Source organism: Osmerus mordax, chromosome 9 (assembly GCF_038355195.1).
Source record: "Osmerus mordax isolate fOsmMor3 chromosome 9, fOsmMor3.pri, whole genome shotgun sequence".
Lineage (NCBI taxonomy): Eukaryota > Metazoa > Chordata > Actinopteri > Osmeriformes > Osmeridae > Osmerus > Osmerus mordax.
In genome coordinates this window covers 14,788,818-14,806,805 of record NC_090058.1, presented here as the reverse complement: position 1 = coordinate 14,806,805, position 17,988 = coordinate 14,788,818, and the positions used below count along the sequence as shown (strand labels likewise).

The 17,988-nt window shown below is 46.5% G+C and overlaps 1 protein-coding gene across 5 annotated transcripts in view; it reads left to right on the top strand.

Moving 5' to 3' along the window:
• Positions 1–299: 299 nt before the first annotated feature.
• pacs2 (phosphofurin acidic cluster sorting protein 2) overlaps positions 300–17,988 on the top strand; it is a 38,427-nt gene continuing 20,738 nt past the window's right edge. For all 5 annotated transcript variants that reach the window (XM_067242978.1, XM_067242977.1, XM_067242980.1 and 2 more), the window contains exon 1: positions 300–569. In XM_067242978.1, the coding sequence (XP_067099079.1) occupies positions 451–569 (119 nt within the window). In that variant the 5' untranslated portion in view covers positions 300–450. The remainder of the gene's footprint in view (positions 570–17,988) is intronic.

The following is a 17,988-nucleotide window of genomic DNA, read 5'->3' as shown; positions in this document are numbered from 1 at the left end:
AACGCAAAAACGAAATATTTAACATGGAAATGGCCATTCACTAGGCGATTTTTATTCCATAAGAGATTTTTAAGACCTGCTGACAGGTAGAGATTTAAAGGAGTTGGGGTACAATCAAAACTTGCAGGTAGGCTCCGTCCCAGATGAAGTGGCAAAAGAGTGTTGGTTGAAACGCCGCGGCCAACAATGACGTCGCTATTTCCTGTGATAGTGAGAGTGGGTCTACCGCAGTTCTACCCAGGAGAGGGAGGAGAGTGAGCCGCTGGATCCCGAACTGAAAACAAGCGCGGAGAAATGTGCACGTCGTTTAGACCCGATTGCTGCCCTCCACATTTCACTAACGTAAACATTATCGTCTGAAGAACCACGTTTTCGACTTAGGACTTAATTAAAACATAGTTTTTAGTTTCACCTAAAACCCTCGTGCCAGTCTCATTCCCACGGTGAACCATGGCGGAGAGAAGTGGCCGGCTGAGTTTCCCCGGGAGTGGGGCTCTCAATAGACCCGTGCCCATGAACCTGTTCGCTACCTGGGAAATAGATGGATCTTCTCCGAGCTGCATCCCAAGGTAAGACCTTAAAGTTGAACCATGGATCGAGGAGCTACATCACAGACTTGTCATGCAAAACTGCAGCTGAGTCGGAACAAGACCCCCCCCTCACCACCACCACCACACACACACACACACCTTCCCTTTAAATATAGGTATTTGCTGTGTCATTCAAGTGGGATACACTTTGCATCTTTTGAAATTATAGCAGCTATCGCTGACGAAGACAGACCATTTAACACGAACTATTCTGGAGACTAGCTCAAATGTAGCCTAATAAGTGAATGGCGAGGGGTAACAGAGGAATGCCCCAATCTCCTGACAGGCACGTCACCCGCAGAGCCAGCTGAGGCTACATGGTTGCCAGCTCTCCGGAGGCTGGGTTTCAGTTGGGCGCTTCCATCTGCGATCATAAATAGCGTATCATATGGACTTCATTTTCATTGAATTCGCCAAACGTAATTCGTGGCAATGGTTAGATCGATGATAATTTGATCTCGGTATATGGAAACTGTCCTCCCCTAACCAATCGTACAATGTGAGGAAAGAAATGTTGCCTATTCGTTAACGCTCAAAATATGCGTTAAGTTGCGGCTTGATCCAAGCCTGCAGCAGAAGTAGGTCAATTCTGTCTTCTGAATACAGGACCAAGGCCATGGGGTTAGGTCCATGCTCCAGACTGATAAACGACATTTCTGTTCATCTCACTTTCACCGCAAGTCGTGTCATAGGCCTACACTGATTAAGGGCGGCAACATCATGAGAAAGTTGAGTGTACCAATGTATTCAGTGTACCAGTAGCTATATAAATACTCTAATACATATATGATAAAATGACTGAAGGTTATGGTTATGTAAAGCTTAGAAAAATACTTGCCAGTCTTTTAACTCAACTATTTTATAATCAGCTAAAAGACGACTAATGTGTAGCCTTGATGTTTTTTGTTTTAGAAGGTCGGCTATATTTGAGAGTCGTTAGGAACTGAACTGTCACTCACGCTCAGTCATCTTGACGATAGGTGTAGATCTTTATTGATCTACGTCACTTATAAATGCTTACTACTTATCAGTGAGAGGTAGCCTCAAGATTAGGCCTTGTTGTGGAGCTCTTGTGGAGTGCTTGCACAATCCTGGTCACCGCAGCGTGGCTGGTGCTGTTTCAGTACGGGAGCTTCCTGAACTTGTCAACAGAAATCAGACGCTGTTTGTTATTTATTGACCAAGCTTGGCTGGGAACTTCTGAGTAGGGTATAACCACAGCCATGATTTTTCATCTCTCTCGGGATTAACCGGTTTTGGATTAGGCCATGTAGTGTATTCATTGGGGGGGCATTTGGAGCACTAAGAGGCCTTTGTTAGTTATTACTTTATGTTTACTTGCTTTTGACTATTCTTTTTTGTTACCTACTTTGTTTTCTCAACGTAGACTCAGATTACTTTGGGATTTAGTGGTTGTGATGAGTGATCCTTAAATAAATCATGTTTCCATTTTGTAGCACAAAAGTCATTTCCACTTCAGCTCTACTGTCTTTGCGTGTCTTTTCCCTCGACCCTTCACACTTTCATCGCCTCATTTTCCTATTCACATCTCTCTCTCTCCTCTCTCCCCTATCTCTGTCCCTCTGCCCCTTGCTTGCTGTCACTCTTTCTCACACTTCCATTCTAACCCTTGGTCTCTCTCTCTCTCTCTCTCTCTGTCTCTCTCTCTCTCTCTCTCTCTCTCTGTCTCTCTCTCTGTCTCTCTCCCTCCCTCTGACGTCTCTGAGCCCCCAAGCTATTAGAGAAGGAACCCACAGGAGGGTTGTTTCTGCACGCCACTCCGGTGTCCTGGAGTCACCTCAGGACAGGCACTTCCCCTCAGGGCTCCTCCATAATCACCTGCACAGGTGAGCCGCAAGGGGAAGGTGCCTGCCAGGGATGCAGGGAGGACAATTAGCAGCCGCAGCCCATAAACGCCAGATAGAGATTTTTCACTGAGAAGGGTGTAAAACCCCTGTGACTGTGGGCGGGTGTTTCTGACTCGTTCACTGGAGTGTAGCCTCCTTCTAGACAAGCCAGAAACCCTTCTGGTAGAGAAACAAGTGATTTTGCTGCCTGCCAGCTTTGAAAACCAGATGCCATTATGAGAAAGTGATTGATGTCTGTGTGGCTGTAGTAAAGCGCCCTGCATGCTTGGTTTGCCTCTTTCTCTCTCTCTGCCTCTCTCTCTCTCTGCCTCTCTCTCTTTCTCTGCCTCTCTCTCCTTGGTATTTCTGAAGTGGGCATCTGCTGGGTGTCTGTAGGCCAGTGTCAGGACACACAGGCACTAGGGCTGTCAGAGACGTGCCGGGCCTGGGGACAGAGCAGGGGTTGGCTAGGCGCTGCGGAGGCAGCCGGGCCCAGCAGGCCGTCATATTTGGGCCCTCTGCAGGCCAGGCCGCTGAGACGTCTCTCCGAGACTCGGAGGAACAGCCAGGGCTTTGTCCCTGTCTGCCTGGGAGGCTGGCACTGCGGGAATGCAGAGTAGGCCGAACGAGGTGGCAGAGAACGACTCGCATTGTTCCAGGGGTTCTTTGTGTGGTTGTCCGTCCCTGCTGAAGGCCCCTGTGGCCTTGCTCGGGCTCTGAAGACGTGTTAGATCAGGGAACCTTGTCATTGTGTTAAGTAAACTGGCACCTGTTTTACAGCACTGCTGTGGTGCTATTGTCTGTGAATTACGAGTGTGCCTTTACTGGAGATAAGCTTTCCAGCACCACCCCCTCCCCTCCCCCCCAGCTGAGACAGCGTTTCCAGGAGGACAGGCAGGGCAGGGTGGGCTAAGGGCAGCAGCCTGCCAGACACCTCTCTCTCTCTCTCTCTCTCTCTCTCTCTCTCTCTCTCTCTCTCTCTCTCTCTCTCTCTCTCTCTCTCTCTCTCTCTCTCTCTCTCTCTCTCTCTCTCTCTCTCTCTCTCTCTCTCTCTCTCTCTCTCTCTTTCTCTCTTTGAGGGCTTTGTGACTCTGCAGGCAGATCAATTGTGCCGTCGGTTGACTTTCCCATACACAACCCTGCCCAACCCCCCCCCCCCACCCCCCCACCCAACTGGTTCTTCACATTTATCAACACTCCTATCGTTTTAATTACTCTAACGCTAGACTTGTAGGTTTCACAGTTTAGCCTTATTCCCCATCATGACGTCTGAGAGCAGATCCCCCCCCCCCCCCCCCCCCTTTCGTGAGTAAACTCTATTCTCAGTAATAGATTATAAGTTGTGTTTGTCTTCTGGCATGGGCCCAGCTAGACCCATACAAGGCCTGTCAAAAGTCAGGGCCGTGAAGCAAACAATGGATGCAGTACTCGACTCGGCACTGCTTAAACACTAGTCTAGACATCAACAGCAGGCTAGGCTCAGTAGGGCTGGGGTCTCCTGCTGGATGACATGGAGGAGAGAACTCAGGTAAGGAGACTTGACCAGCCTTTCTTCCGCAGTTTACTGCCTTCCAGGTTCCATGTAGTCCTTTGAACCCACCGTACTTACAGTCATTTCAACTAATGGCATCATCTGGCCAGGGGTGCTTGTTCAACCTGAAGCGATTATGGAACTTCATCAGGTCAACACTGAAGGATTAGTCCTGCCAGGGCAACAAGCAATTAAAGATAAAATGAAGTCAAGAGAAAGAGGAAGCTGTTATTTTTTGTGCCTAATCATAAAAAGTTGTGCGACTGACAGTGTTAGAAAGATTAGACCGGACAGGTTTGACTGGCTGCTATGCAGTTGAAAACATAACCGCAGTGTATTTGTTACAGCCACATGATGAATGTGTCCACAGAGTTATCTGTGACTGTGGGGGTTGGACAACATCTTTTCTACATTTCTATCGCAAAATGCATACATTTTCTTCACTGAACAAATTCTATATTATCACAAAACCTCAAAACCGCAAAAAAGGCAAATGTAAACGTGTTCTGTATGATTGCTGTTCAGGGGGGTGACCTTGCTCCCAAATGTGGTTGAAATGAATAAAAGAGCTGTGTGATTAAGCACATTGGGAAGCAAGCCTGTTTCTACTTTATAAAAGCCTCCAGGACATTTTGGGTAATACTGAAAATTAGGTTAATGGCCGGAAACAGTAGAATGAGGTGAGATTAGTTTTTGAGAGGTGTACCCTTCGTGTGTGGAGTGGAAATCCAAGCAAACAGATGTTCGGTCCCCATTCTTTGTTTGGACGCTATCTACATCTTCCACTCTGCCATTTTCCTCTCCGTGTTTTTGGGCTGTTTCCTAATGCAGTCTTGTGGTCCAGTGAAAACATCCAGCTCTGTGATGGTTTATTTCTGTGTCTAAACATTAACATGTGTGGAAATGTAGTGAGACATAAACCATCTTATTTCCACTCTGTAACAGTATCGCTGGGAGTCTGAACTCTGGCAGCTCTGGCCAGGCGTGGGCAGACTGGGCCAGGCTGGTCCTGCAGACCAGTCAGTCAGTAGGAGGTCATTCCTGGCTGTGTAGGTGTTGTGATAAGGCTGAGTGGAGGTCTCTGACACACATTTTTGTATTTCAGAGATGACTGGAATGTTTCTGTTAGTCTCAGACCATTAAACAAGTCATGATAACTTTCTGGTCCATGGTTTGGTTCTAGACCTGCACCTAGATATGCCTAAACCTAAACTAGGATTATAGAGGATTCTCCTGGCCTTGATGCTATGCCTGGAGGACTGAAGTTATTCTCACTATTGTAAAATAAAGACCAGTCTTACAGAAATACCGTTTTTCTCAATTGCTAAAACACTAAAACCCATTGGCTGAACAAAGTTCTCAGTTGCCTGAACTCATGTAGCTAATTGTGCATTCTGTTGTTAATACCTTAAACCAATTTCACATGGTAAAACACTTTTCAGCAAAACTCTAAACATATTCTCATTCTCAAAACACATTCTGCACTCTAATGCACATGTCATCCATACTCGTAAACACAAATGGCAACAATCAAATACAAATAGAGAAAACATGTCATTGACATAACACAACCACTCTAAATTGATTTCACTAGTTTCAAATGATGTGACACAACCAATATAAGTTCAGAGAGCAAACAGGTTGTTGAAGGTGGGAAAATATTGCTTGTAATGTCGACAGAAGTGCTCTGGCCTGACCCAGCCCAAAGACAAGAAGAAGCACATTTATCACATGTTTACTCCTTAGATTGTTGTCCCTTTTAGTATTGTATACTATAGTACAGTGCATCGTAGGCTGTATACTGTACAATGAACAAATTCTATGGCCCTGAACATTGTGCTTTCCATTTGTTACAGTAACAGTACTGACTGCTTAATAGATTTTGACTGGTTGCAGGTTCATATCAACAAAGAACAAGAGTGAGTTGTGAGTAGTGAGATGCAGGGTACAGTACTGTATAGGGGTACAAGGAGGAGAAACAAAATGTTTTGCAAAGAGCAAAGAAGAGTAGTAATTTCTGATCAATTTTGAGCTACTGTGATAGAACATGTTTTCGTTCATCAAAAGACAATTACGGATCAATATGAAATTTGTTTTGAGATTAAAAATGTTCTCCTTGAGAACTATATGTTTTGAACAATGTGTTTTCTATTTTGTGGTGTATTGTTTACTGACTGCTTGATAGTGTATGTCATTTTGATCACTTTGTTGTTCTTTGAAAGTTTGATTTTGAGCACAGGTAAAACCTTTTTGAGGTTAAAGTTTAATTTTGCAAGAGGATTCAGAGGTTTTGTAAATAGTGCTTGAAGATGAGGTTTTGTGTTTACAGTTTTGAGAAAATGGGTGACTGTTTCATGAAATGTGTAGCAATCGTGAACAAGTGTAATATAAATTGTCTGGATCCCCCTTTGTTCAGGCCATGTTAGGTGTTATGACGGGGGTACATTTGTGTGTTGAGAGGTGAATGGATACGATAGTCCAGTCTCAGACTGTCTGCAACAACCCTTTATGAGAGAGGAAAAAATGTAGGTCAGTCTTTTTCAAGAAAACGTCTGGTAGGAGAAAAAACGTAATGGGTTTAACAGTAACATATTGTATTAATTAGCAATGCTGCTCAGTGCGATGCTTGGACTCTTGTCCTGAGCCATGTTATGACTCAGGCTGTTTCCATACCAACCCTTCCAGAAGGGTCACCTGGACAGATGGATGGATAAACACTGATTAAACACACACACACACACAAACACACACACATTCTATATTTTATAAACGACGATTCAGCACACAGAAACCCACCCCATGTCTTCTTTTAAACTATTATTTCATGCACACATACAACCTCCAGTCTAATAAACATCGATTCAACACACACCCTGCCATTTCTTAAACACTGATTCCACACAGTCTCCTACACCATTCCATCTCTTGAACAAAGACTCCACATAAACACACAGACATTTGCCATCTCAGGTTACAGGCGACTGATGTATGCAGTGGGAGATAAACCTTGGCTGTAAGCAGATCCTGATTGGTCAGCCAGAGATCACAGACCTGGCCAACAGTCACATCCTATCTTATCTACCTGGATACCAACATCAGCGGTAGTTGTTTATAAACTGAAACTTATTTTCTTCGTCTTGAATAGGGTGTGAAAGAGATCTTAGAGGTTAGGTTTCAACAATGTCTTCAGTTGATTGTGTATGATGCCTGGATCGCTCGGTTTATGTAGTCGAATGATTCTGTGGCAGGAAGAGATTGTCCGCAGGGCTTCCATACTGGAGTTTGTATTTAATCCATATCTGTTTTAGCTGACTGGGCGTATTAAAAGATTTAGGTACTGCTGTGAGGCAATCCAGGCCCACTATTTACCCATAAGTAATTTAGGGATATTTTAGGATGTGCCTTTTTTAACGTGCTAAAATGGTTGTTCTCTGGAGTTCCTACTTATGTTAAGGTTGTGACAACGCATCCATTACAATGGCTTCACAAGCAAGTAACTATGTCGAATCTGAGATTCGTGAGAATGGCTGATGGATGATGGATGTATTTGATGGCGTAATGAGGAAAAAGACAATCAAACGTATTGATACAGTATAACTGTCCCTCCTGAGGCCAGTGTTACTTAAAACTCACTCCTTCCAGCTTCCAGGAGACTGTACAGTGCGTAGATAATAGTTAGATGAAGTGCACCATGCCTGGTGTGTGTCTTCTCAGCCCCGCCCATCCACCCAGCCCTCTGTCTAAGTTGTCCAGTTGGTGACCGAGTGCTTCTCACCCTACACGCTCAGTCTACACTGCCAGAACACCAGCTTGCTCACCTGGATTGACAGAGAGATAGAGTTCAGTTGAATGATATCTCTCTGCTTATTTTACTTGTTTGTTTTCCAGACGACCGTGACGTCTCTCTGGCTTGCCTCTATCATCAAAAGGATATGCAAATGCCTCCCCTTGTAAATGGTAAATGCACTGCATTTATATAGCGCGTTTTCTACCTTAACGGCACTCAAAGCGCTTCATAATTTGCCTCTCATTCACCCTTTCATACTCACACTCACACATACCGACGGCGGCGGAGCTGCCATGCAAGGCGCCGCTCTGCCCGTCGGGAGCAACTTGGGGTTCAGAGTCTTGCTCAAGGATACTTCGGCACATGGCCTTGGAGGAGTCGGGGATCGAACCGCCAACCTTGCAAAAAACAGACGATCCTCTCTACCCCCTGAGCCACAGCCGCCCCATTACCATATCACTACTGTTATAATGCCAAGCAGCAGTGTTTTCCCAACCATTATATTAGGGGGACGCCCCGCCCCCCCAACGGCACCTCCCGCCCCCCCTGGAAGGTCAAGTTAATTATTTATTTTATTTTTTATATAGCGCCAGATCACAAAATAAGTGTGTGTGGGGGGGGGGGGGGGGCCTAGGGGAAACACTGAGCCATATGTTTTGGTAGAGCAGAATAGAGCGGCATGGCGTGTTGCAGAGCTCTGTATCAAGCTCTTCATCTATCGCTCTGTCTCTCTCTCTCTATCTCTCGCTCGCTCTCTGTCTCTCTCTCTGTCTCTCTCTGTCTCTCTCTCTGTCTCTTGTTCTTTGTCTCTCTCTGTCTCTCTCTCTGTCTCTTGTTTCTGCTGTGGCCCCCAGGGTTTAAATTCCCTCACTTCTTCCAGTCTGAAGGACGACTGTCAGCGCGGCTGGAACTGTGCTCCCCTCACAGAACCCTCTCCCTGCTCTGCCTACTGCAGGTTCAAATGGGGATGGAACTCCCTAGATGTGAATAACACCCCCTCCATCCTTCACCTCACTCTCTCTCACACACACACGCTCACACACACTCTCACTCTTCCATCTCTGAGGAAGAAATCCCAGCGATCACAGACGTTTTCCTTATTTCTAGGTCACTGTTACCCGGAGCGCACGAAACCTTCATCCTTGCATTTTTAATAGACTGTATTTATTTGGGGATTCAAAGAGATGGTATTTGAGGCTAGGAAGAACATGTTCCCCCTTCCCTCCACTCTGCTGTTTCACCCTCCAGCCGTGCGCCTCCCTGTCCGGCCATCAGTGTGGGCCCGTCCACGCCCCGTGGAGAGGTGGTAAAAGAGTGATTGCGTGTGCCCGAGAGCGTGTGTCCGGCCAGGAGAGCACGCCCAGCTGAGTGTTTACAGAGAGGCTTCGAGGAGAGCTCATCCATCTGTGAAACGGAGGACTCATCCGTGTGTAAAACGGGGGACTTTGATCATTCCAGGCTGTTTCTCCGACAGACGGACTGTAGAGTCAGAGAGAGGCTGCTTTAGCTTGAGTCTTTCTATCTCTCCTCTCTAGAGAGAGGCTGTTGTAGCTGTAGTCTCTCTATCCCTCCCCTCTCTAGAGAGAGGCTGTTGTAGCTGTAGTCCCTCTATCTCTCCCCTCCATCCAGCTTACATAAGATGAGGATGCCCTTCATACGTTTAGCAGTAGCAATATCTATTTATTGCTATTTATTTATAGCTTTTTTTTCATCCTGCGGCATCCGGAAATTGCCTTGACAATGAAGGACGCACTATCGATAAAACACATTATTATGTCTCTTATTGTTATAATTATGGATAGGATTCAGCGTCGTTAGTTGTGCTGTGCGTGGCAGGCAGGTGCTGGCGTGGAGCCGCTCTGCATCACATTCGCCAGGACAGGTTGTTCCAGCGGCTGCTGTTCGTTCTGGAACATGATATTGATCCTTGTTTTTGTCCTGCCATGAAATGATATTGGATACTGGAAGTGGACAGTAGAGACTAATCGTTTTCCGAGTTCGGCTTTTGGCCCGGTCAATAGAGGTGTATGTCAAATCTTTACATAAGATATCACGTGTAAATGAAGGAATATTCTTTGGTCATGAAATCACGCAAAACTGAGAAGATAAAACCACAGAAACCTCGCATGAGAGGTTTAAAGAGAGTTCAACATAATTACAGGCTATTTTATATTTCCTCTGTCTTGTCCTTTAGTAACGATACTTTGTTATTTGAAAGTGTCAGGTTGAGAGACACCTCTTTATTGTAGATACTGTTGGGACAATGCAACACTGCTGAGTCACAATGAATTACTCATAACTAATTAAGCTAATTAACTTTAATTAGTCCTAAATATGTAAATCCCATGTCCATTGCCTCATCATGAATGAATGATCTCTTTGGGGCTGTGAGGGACCAGGGTGGTGTGTGTGTGAGGGGCCAGGGTGATGTGTGTGAGGGGCCAGGGTGGTGTGTGTGAGGGGCCAGGGTGGTGTGTGTGAGGGGCCAGGGTTATGTGTGTGAGGGGCCAGGGTGGTGTGTGTGAGGGGCCAGGGTGATGTGTGTGAGGGGCCAGGGTGGTGTGTGTGAGGGGCCAGGGTGGTGTGTGTGAGGGGCCAGGGTGATGTGTGTGAGGGGCCAGGGTGGTGTGTTTGAGGGTCCAGGGTGATGTGTGTGAGGGGCCAGGGTGATGTGTGTGAGGGGCCAGGGTGGTGTGTGTGAGGGGCCAGGGTGATGTGTGTGAGGGGCCAGGGTGGTGTGTGTGAGGGGCCAGGATGGTGTGTGTGTGTCACTCTCCCAGCACACCTAGCCAGACTCACTGCAGGCACAGATACCCCCCTTCCTCCTCCAGCAGACTACCCCCCACCTAATGGTCCCCAGCTATTAATAAAAGATAAGAAGTCAATTATGGAGCTGTCAATGTTAGAGGCACTGAAGGGAGAGGAAGATGGTCGCGTGTTGTTGAATTTCACGCACATACACACACTCCACCTCACACACACACACACACACACACACACACACACACACACACACACACACACACACACACACACACACACACACACACACACACATCATCTATACATACACAAACACCAACACACTCACACAAACACACACACTCACAGTATGGTCTTTGTGCCATTACAGTTTTTTTCAAATGCTTACACACAAATTCTTTACTTTTCACACAATTTCTGAAACCTGACACTCAAACACCAGAACCATACCTCAAATCTGCAAAACCATACGCACATTTTCGGCCTTTGACTCAGTTGTCAATTTCATAAAACACTTTTTGCAAAACACAACACACAATTCTCCACGTAAATCACAAAATTCGAACAGGAAGCATCTTGATTTCCTTTTTCAAACACAACCAATCAAAATGGCACACTAATTCATCAGTGCCTCACACTAACTCCTCACATGTGCAAACACTCATTGCTTTACTCAACACCAACCAATCATGGCTTTAGAATAGGCCGATTTACAGTGGTGGGTATAATTTGAACCTTTACTGTAGAAAAGATAACGGGTATGTAACAATATACTGTAATATACACATGTTCTAATGTACATATAATAGCTGTTTCAGCACAACACACGGTATACTATACACAAACATATATTTTAGCACCCATGCATCCATTGACTGCAGTGCACTGCATGATTGTTCACAGTCTGTTGGATTACTGTATCATACCGTGTAACAGTACAGTGACTGTAAAAAGACATTCTAACAATATTGTAGAAAATAGTATATATTACTGTATGCTACAGTTCATGGCACACACAGACACACCATTCCGTAATCAACTTTTTCTAAATTAGGTTTGGTTTCTGTCCTACTACACTCTTTCTTTTGTACTGTGTAATACTGTATTCAGTCTTGTACATAAATTTACAAAGGAGCTCATGAAAGAAGAGCTTTAGGTTTTGAGTAACTGTGTGTATATGATATATCCAAAAATGTAATATAATGGCAAAAGTGTTTGCAATTTGAGACAAATGTATGCTTTTGAGACGTGTTTGTGATATTTTGAATGCAGTGCTTCATTTTGCAAGAGAAGCGAGGCATTTTGCATTTTGTGTGTGCAGTTGTTGGATTTGTGTGTTAAGTTTAGAAAAAAAGAGGACAAGTCAAAAAAATGTGTGTAAGCATTTGAAAAAAACTGTTCCCTTCAAGCGGTTATGGAACGATGTGATGAAGCTTCTCGTAGCATCCTCCATGCTTCGCTCATCTGCTGTCAGAGACCATGGCAGCCGCTGCAGTCAGATGGATATTAACTCCTCAGCGTTCTACTGGCAGACATTTACTAGACGTGAGCAGGCTGTGTAGATGAATTACCAGCGATCTGCCTGACTTACTAGCTGTAAATGTTTAATGAGCATTAGAAAAAAATGATTTTTATTAGCCAAATATCAGTGGCTGTGTGTGTGAGGGGGTTATGGTCACGTGGAGTGTGTGAGGAGTGTGTGTGAAGACAGACAGAGACAACATCTCTGCAGCAATCCTGAAGTGGGTTGTTATTTCCGATGGGTTTATTTTAGGTTTGAGTGTCCCAGGTTTTCTGACAGGCAGCGTCAGTGACAGCTCTTCCCTGCAGGCAGGACCCCTCCGGGATCCAGGCTGAGAGTTCTGACTCTGTCACTCCCAGCTGCCATCTCAGACTCGGCATCCTAGGGCTGAATATTGGATGACCTCTGAGGATTGGGAGTCGTGTGTGTGTCTGAAGGGGGGGGGGGGGGGGGGTTGGGGTTGTAGAGACTTATGGTTGAGGTTGCGCTTGAGGCTGAGGATGGGGTTGAGTTTGGGGCTGAAGACTGGGACTAAGGCTGGGGCTGGGAGGTTAACGCTGAGGCCGGGAAGTGAGGCTGGGTGGTGAGGTTGGGGTTGAGGCGGTGGCCGGGGAAACATGCACAAGACAGGACAGGAGAAACAGCAGATCTCAAGATAATAAGCGCAGCTAGTTCAGGCAGGGCAATCGGGCAGCGCGCGTCATCCGAAAGTCAAATCTACATGTCCATGTCATGTAACAATAAATGCTCAAATCTAATACGTGATTGTCTTGACTGAACTTCAATTCTGGTGGATATTCATTTCTGATGAATACCTAAGATATCAATGGTTCAAACCCGGTGAGCTGTGATAACACAGTTGAGACCAGGACTTCCAGGAATCAGAGTCTTGTTAGTAACAGAGGTGGTAAAAGGAGAGAGAAGGTCTGGGTTGGGTTAACCTTCACCCCTGGAGGAGAAACTCTCCTCTTTACTGTGTGTGTGTGTGTGTGTGTGTGTGTGTGTACAGTAGGTGTGTGTGTGTGCATAGTAGGTATGTGTTTTGTTTTGGACATTCTATAGCCTAGGCCTCCCCCTTCACCCAGTCTTCACCCTTCAGCCAGTTGTTTTATGTATCTCTCTCTCTCTCTCTCTCTCTCTCTCTCTCTCTCTCTCTCTCTCTCTCTCTCTCTCTGTCTCTCTCTCTCCTTTACCCTCACCCTTTCCTTCTTTTTACCCTGGCTCATGCTGTTATATTTCTCTCTCTTTCACCCTCTCCTCTCTTTATCCAGGTACATGGTGTTCTATCTGTCTCTCTCCTTCTTTCCCTCACCCTCTCTGTGATGGACTGTGCAAAAATGTCAACCAAGCTAAAGTTGTGCCCACATTATCAAAGAAGACCTGTGTGTGTGCACGTGTGTGCATGTGTGTGTGTGTGTGTGTGAGAGAGAGAGACAGTGTGTGTGAGTGCCTGTGTGTGTGTGAGAGAGATTTTGTGTATGTGTGTGTAAAAGAGAAAGAGAGAATGTGTGCATGCGTGTAAAAGAGAGAGAGAGAGAGCATGTGTGTGTGCGTGTGTAAAGGAGAAAGTGTGTATGTGCATGTATGTATGTGTGTGTGTGTGTGTGTGTGTGTGTGCGTGTGAGAGATATATTGTTGTTTCTCAGTGCCTGCTGCAGTGTAGGAGTTGTGCTATGGTGGTGGTGAGGGGTGTTGGTTTGGAATGGCATGGCATGCCCTTAATTCCAGCCTGCATGCGTGTGATCCAGGAGGGTTAACAGCAGGCTGTGTATGTGCATGTGAAACTGTGTGTCTGTGTGTGTGTGTGCGTGTGTATGTTTATGTGTATACACACGTGTGTGTGTGTGTGTGAGAGAGAGAGAGAGATCCAGGGTTCCTGCCATTCTGCGTCGTCCCTCAGAGAAGGATGACGGGGGGTTTAAATAGCAGGAAGGAATGCTGTGTCCTGCTGTCATGTCCCTCTCGGGTTACCAGACGCTGCAGGAGGGGGTGGTGTGTGTGTGTGTGTTTGTTGGGGTTAGGATGGTGTGTGTGTGCGTTGGGGTGGCGGAGGACATGGTGTGTGTGTACGTGTGACTGCGTATAGGCGTGTGTATTTGTGTACGTGTTGGGGGTGCACGGCGCCCCCTGCTGCCTGCCTTCCCTCCGTTTCCCAGACAGTCACACCAGTGGCTCCAGTATTTCCTCTGCTACTCTCCTGCCCTCCTCCCTGATCCCCACGCGTGCTCCTTCCTGCAGGGCGGCAGGTGGGAAGGACGCGAGCGAGAGGAAGTGTGGACGGATGGGCCCATGGATGATTCTCGATTGGAAGGTTGGATGGATGGATAGTTACATGGATGAAGAGATGAACAGATGGATGAGTGGAGGCTTCTACCCTCATCTCTGTCGTCATTATCGTCCCCAGCATCGCTGTCATCCCCACCGCGACTATCATCAGCACCATCATCCCCATTCCCACCTTCACCGTCGTCCCCATCACAGCTATCAGCACTCATCTCCTGGTCAGATGAATGGTGGACACCAGTTCAGATGTTTGAGCAACAGACTAACACCAGAAGACACTCCTTTCTCCTCGTTCAATTCACCCGGTTGTTTACTTCCCCGACAGAAGGCGTTTTTTTAGACATTCTGATTTATGGTGTTGACAACGTGTCTGCTTGAAAACAGGAGGAACAGATGTTGTCTGAATACAAATGGCGAAGCTTAGTGTCTGCTCTCCTCTCCGAACTAGGCCGTTTGTCTGAGCCAAGTGATCTGGTTTGGGCTGTAATGAACACATGTGGTCCATATCGTCATCCTGTCTGGTTCTCACTTCCTGTGCTGCCGTCCCCACTTCCTGTGTAGAATGGGAACGGGGTGATCTGCCTTAGAGGTAACCTACTTCCCATTCATCAGAATGTTTGTCTTTCATGGCTGCATCGGTGAAAGCCTCCACACACAGCAGTAGGCAGTTCGGTATCAGAGCTGAAGGTTTCCTTCATGAAAAGACAGAATTCCATGGTAACGTGGATATGATAACTTACAACAAGTAAGTCCATGTCTGGGCTTCTAGTTGAGGATATGGACAGTCTGTCTGGAACAGAATGCTCTAGAGATAAGTGAAGGATCTTCAAGGCCTGGCTGTCGTGTTTCTGCTCTCAAAGCTGTTTAGTTCTAAGTTTAGCAACGTCTTCTGTATCCAGTTTGGAAGACAACAGACTGCTGGACTGATTAGATTTGAGACTAAGGCTGGATGATATTCCACACCTTGTATGTGAACAATGTTTGTTAGTATGTATGGGAACGTGTGTGTGTGTAATGAGAGAGGGAGGGAGTGGGGGTTGGGTGGTTGAGAGAGAGAGAGAGAGAGAGATAACAGGGACTATAGACACAGAGAGAGGACAGTGTAAGGCCGGAGATGCTTGTGTTTGTCCCCGGCTGGAAAACAATTTGATTGGATGGCAGGGAGATTGACTCATTAATATCTGGAATATAAGGAAAGCCCTACTGAAAGTGACTCAGAGGCCTTAAGTTAAAACCTACTTTGAATGTCTATAGACAGTAATATCCGTATCAAACCAACCAGCTCAAGGTTTTCACCGCCTTAGTGTGAGAGATACTTACAAGGAGAAAAAAGTGACTTCAAATGCAAAATGAGAGTTTATTGTCTAAATAGGAAGATAATCAATACAATAATAATGAAACATATCAATACAAATATACCTTCAGAGCAATTGTTAAAGAAGGTAATCACAAGGAAACTAAGCGCCTAACGCACCGGAGCTCGCATAGTAAACACAACTCAAAGTGATTGGTAGAGCTTCGCCATATATACACCCAACCTGCATACTAAAATAGGGACACCGGCTATATGAAAGAAAGACACATACAAATTCAAATTGGACCATCAGCAGTTTACTCAACGGCTGCAGATGTGATGCCTTTGCAAGACAAGGGAATATGTAAACACATGTTGGACTACTGCATGCACAAACTCTGTACGCACTGTAAATATACATGCTACCACACTGAAAGTATTATTAGAATGTGATGCATGAAATAAAGAAACAAAAGCTTATGAAACATGACATGAAAAGCTATTAAGAACTACAGTATATTTACATGAACACCGTATTTTCATCCTCAGTTCACCTTCCTCTTCAACTGGTGAGACCAGTGGCGTGTGCGAGACGGGGTGATTGTCCTTTAACTTTACAGTCCCTTTTGTGAAAACGAACTGTCCCAGACGAGTGTCTGAGTGACCATTCACAAAGGGGTTTGATCATTCAGGTCTCTGCCGATACAGCCGTACACCAGAGAGCCGTAGTGGTGGAGAGGGAGAAACAGAGAGAGCTCAGTCCCTGACCCCTGACATTTCTACCCAGAATGCAGCTGATGGGGGTCTGCTACTGTACATCCACATTAGTACTACAGGCTGAACTAGTAACATGTGATCTTCATGTCCAGCAACTAACACGTAATCTACAGTTTTAACTAGTAACATGTCATCTACAGATTTAACATGTATTATTCAATTGGATCTGGTAGCATGCGATCTAGAGTCTTAACTAGTAGCGTGTCATCTACATGTCTAACTAGAAACATGTAATCTAGAGAAATGCAGTGATTTGAACGGTGCCGTATTTGTTCTGCTCTCTGTGGGCCCACCCCCCAGGGCTACGCCTGTGTCTGCCGATCCACGCATGTGTGCGTCCCTGACAGATGCATTCATACCAAATGCACCCGCCGGGATGCTCCTCCTAACTGGGTCTGACGGAGGGGGATTTGTAATGACGGAGTGAAACCGATAACATCCAGTTAAGAGCGGATGGTTCTTCACATGCAGAGCATCAGGTGTGAAGCAAGCTCAGTTCTAGGAGGCCACAGTGAGTTCTGTTACCAGAGTGTGTGCTTGACGAGGCAGGTGCTTGATGTGGAAGGGTTAGGGTGGAGGAGCAGAGAGAAGATGAAAGTAGAGGATGAGATGAGGGGGAGAGGAGGGCTTGGGATGGGAGGAGTGGAGGAGTGGTGGAGTGGAGTGGAGGAGAGGAGGGGGATGAGTGGAGTAGAGGAGAGTAGGGGATGAGAGGAGGGATGGTAATGTCATTAAGGACGTGTGGTGCAGTGTCAGGTGTCGTGGCCCACTATTATCGGAAACAGCAAATCCCACTGATGAAACTGAATCTCTGATTGGAATGCAGCTACCTCCCTCTCTCTCTCTCTCTCTCTCTCTCTCTCTCTCTCTCTCTCTCTCCCTCTCATCTTCTCTCTACCCCTCTTTCCCTCTCGCCCATTTCCTCTCTCTCCTTCCCCCCTCTCTGTATACCTCGCACTCTCTACTCCTATTCTTCCCTCTCTGCTTCTATTTCTGTCTTTTACTCTCTCTTCCTCTCTCTACTTCTGTCTTTCTCTCCGTCTCTTATTCCCTCTCCCTCTACCCTGCTCCCCCTTCCTCACTTCCTTCCTCTTTGCCTCCCTTCATCCAGCCACTGCTCTGTGCCTGCAGGCTGGCTATAGCAGTTATCTAGTCAACCAGCCACCCACCCACCTAGTCAACCAGCCACCTAGTCAACCAGTCACCTAGTCAACCACCCATCCACCCACCTAGTCAACCAGCCACCCACCCAACTAGTCAACCAGCCACCCACCCACCCACCCACCCACCTAGTCAACCAGCCACCCACCCACCTAGTCAACCAGCCACCCACCCACCTAGTCAACCACCCATCCACCCACCTAGTCAACCAGCTACCCACCCACCTAGTCAACCAGCCACCCACCCACCCACCTAGTCAACCAGCTACCTAGTCAACCAGCCACCCACCCACCTAGTCAACCAGTCACCTAGTCAACCACCCATCCACCCACCTAGTCAACCAGCCACCCACCCAACTAGTCAACCAGCCACCCACCCACCCACCCACCTAGTCAACCAGCCACCCACCCACCTAGTCAACCAGCCACCCACC